The sequence below is a fragment of the Camelus ferus genome, chromosome 10 (assembly GCF_009834535.1).
Source record: "Camelus ferus isolate YT-003-E chromosome 10, BCGSAC_Cfer_1.0, whole genome shotgun sequence".
Lineage (NCBI taxonomy): Eukaryota > Metazoa > Chordata > Mammalia > Artiodactyla > Camelidae > Camelus > Camelus ferus.
Genome location: NC_045705.1, coordinates 69906727 through 69908715, shown reverse-complemented (window position 1 = coordinate 69908715; position 1989 = coordinate 69906727). Strand labels below are relative to the sequence as shown.

General features: G+C 57.8%; 1 protein-coding gene across 1 annotated transcript; it reads left to right on the top strand.

Moving 5' to 3' along the window:
* Positions 1-532: 532 nt before the first annotated feature.
* Positions 533-1528, top strand: LOC102509947 (mas-related G-protein coupled receptor member B2). The gene has a single exon (XM_006175906.2). It carries the CDS (start codon positions 533-535, stop codon positions 1526-1528), a length of 996 nt encoding a protein of 331 aa, XP_006175968.2.
* Positions 1529-1989: the final 461 nt, after the last annotated feature.

The following is a 1989-nucleotide window of genomic DNA, read 5'->3' as shown; positions in this document are numbered from 1 at the left end:
CTCTCTTCTGAGTCATTAGCACAAGGATGGTATTGAAGCAGCCGGCGTGGGTGAGATCCCCCAGGGACTCAGACGTGGCTCGCCCTGCAGGCATCGGGGCATCTGGGCTGCTACTGAGCTCACTGAGCTTGCTACCTGGACCCAAGCAGGGAGGTAGACCAGATGCCTCCACTCACCTTCACCTCATCCATCGTCCTTTCCTCTGTGTCCCAAACTACTCTTCATGTGCTATCCATGCCGAGAGTTCCACCCTTGGAGGGGTCCTGCTCCCCCAGGCCTCGGACCCTCCTCAAGTGGTTTCTCTGCACTGGGTAGCATCTTTCCTGGTAATGTCTGCTATGTCTTCAAGGGTCACCCCCTCCCCGAGAAGGAGGGAGGACAAGGAAAGAAAGAGGAGAAGAAAGGCACAGGGAGAAGAGGGAGGAGCAGGAGGGCCCCTTACTTGCCTGAGGTTCTGCATTTCCATCTCTGTGCCAGGAATCACAGAGCAGAAGGGCCCCGCAGGGTTCTCCTGAGCCCAGATCACCTCGCCATGGACTGGTACTGCAACCCAACCAATCACTCCAGCGTTGACACCGCACAGCTGTCTCCAGGGTCGGGGAGCGTTGGCCACGTGACCTTCCGGTCCATCTCGGTGGCTGTGTCCCTTTGCGGGTTGGTGGGAAATGGAACTGTAATCTGGTTCATCCATCTGTCCACCAAGAGAAACTCCTTCTTCACCTACAGCCTCAATCTGGCCGTTGTGGATTTCCTTCACCTTTGCTTCCAGATCGTGTTCTCTGTCCGCCAGATCCTCAAGGCTTTCCTCCGGCACTGCTTCCGTCTCCCTGGGATCTTCATGGTCCTGAGGTTCTTCTTCTACTTCACTAGCCTGGGTGTCATCTCCGCCATCAGCTGTCAGCGCTGTCTGTCTGTCCTTTTCCCCATTTGGTACCCATGTCATTGCCCCAAGCACCTGTCAGCCATCGTGAGCGCCCTCCTCTGGATTCTCACCTTTTTGCTCAATATACTGCGAGGCCATGCCTGCAGTCAGCTGTACATCAGGAAGACGCAGTTCTGCCCTGCGCTCCTGGCTGCCACCAGCGCCTGGGCGTTCCTCCTGTTCTCCATCCTGGGCGCGTCCAGTCTGCTGCTGCTCCTCCGAGTCCACGCCAGCTCCCAGCGTCATCAGCCCAGAAAGCTCTACCTGGTCCTCCTGGTCTCCGTCCTGGTCTTCTTCGTCCTCGGGCTGCCGCTCAGCATCATCAGATTCCTCACAGCTGACGTGGAAAATGAGACCCTCAATGACATCTGTGTCCTCCTGTCCTGCACCAACAGCTCGGCTAACCCTGCCGTTTATGTCCTCATCGGGGGCCTGCAGAGGCAGCGGCCGAGGGAGCCCCTCCAGGTGGTTCTTCAGAGAGCCCTGGGCGAGGAGACAGAGGACGGCAAGGATGGAAAGGCGCCCCCGCCTGGCCCCCTGAAGGACGGGGAGCTCCCGGGGGATGTGTGTCTCCGGGGCATGGCCCCTATGATCTCCTGGCAGTAACCACCCCTCGCTGTCAGCCGGACAGAGCTCCCCGAGTCAGCACCCCCAAACAGCTCCTTCACTGCCTCCTCTTCGTGTGGAAACTGAGGACAAGCAGCCAGAAGCAGACTTCTTGGCACAGGAAACCGAGTGTCCACGCTTCAGGCTTTTGAAACCTGTTGTCAGACTACCCTCCTGGAAGGGGCGGGGGCGCTGTGAAGTCGCACCCCCAGCCTCGGAGAGTCGATTTTAACCTTTGCCTCACTGTTAGGATTCCGCTCGCCTTCAGTTTTGGATAACTGGGGCTGCCACATCCCTTCCAGGTGGAGGCTGGTCCTCGAAAATGATGTGCCTTGTCCTTGGCCCATTTTCCTGGCATGTTCTGGGGTCTAACTACACTGTGTATGGTTTTGCCCCCCGATTTCCAATGGCTTGACCTTGTGGGATGTGCTGTCTCTCTCAAGATGCTCTGCTTTTGTCTT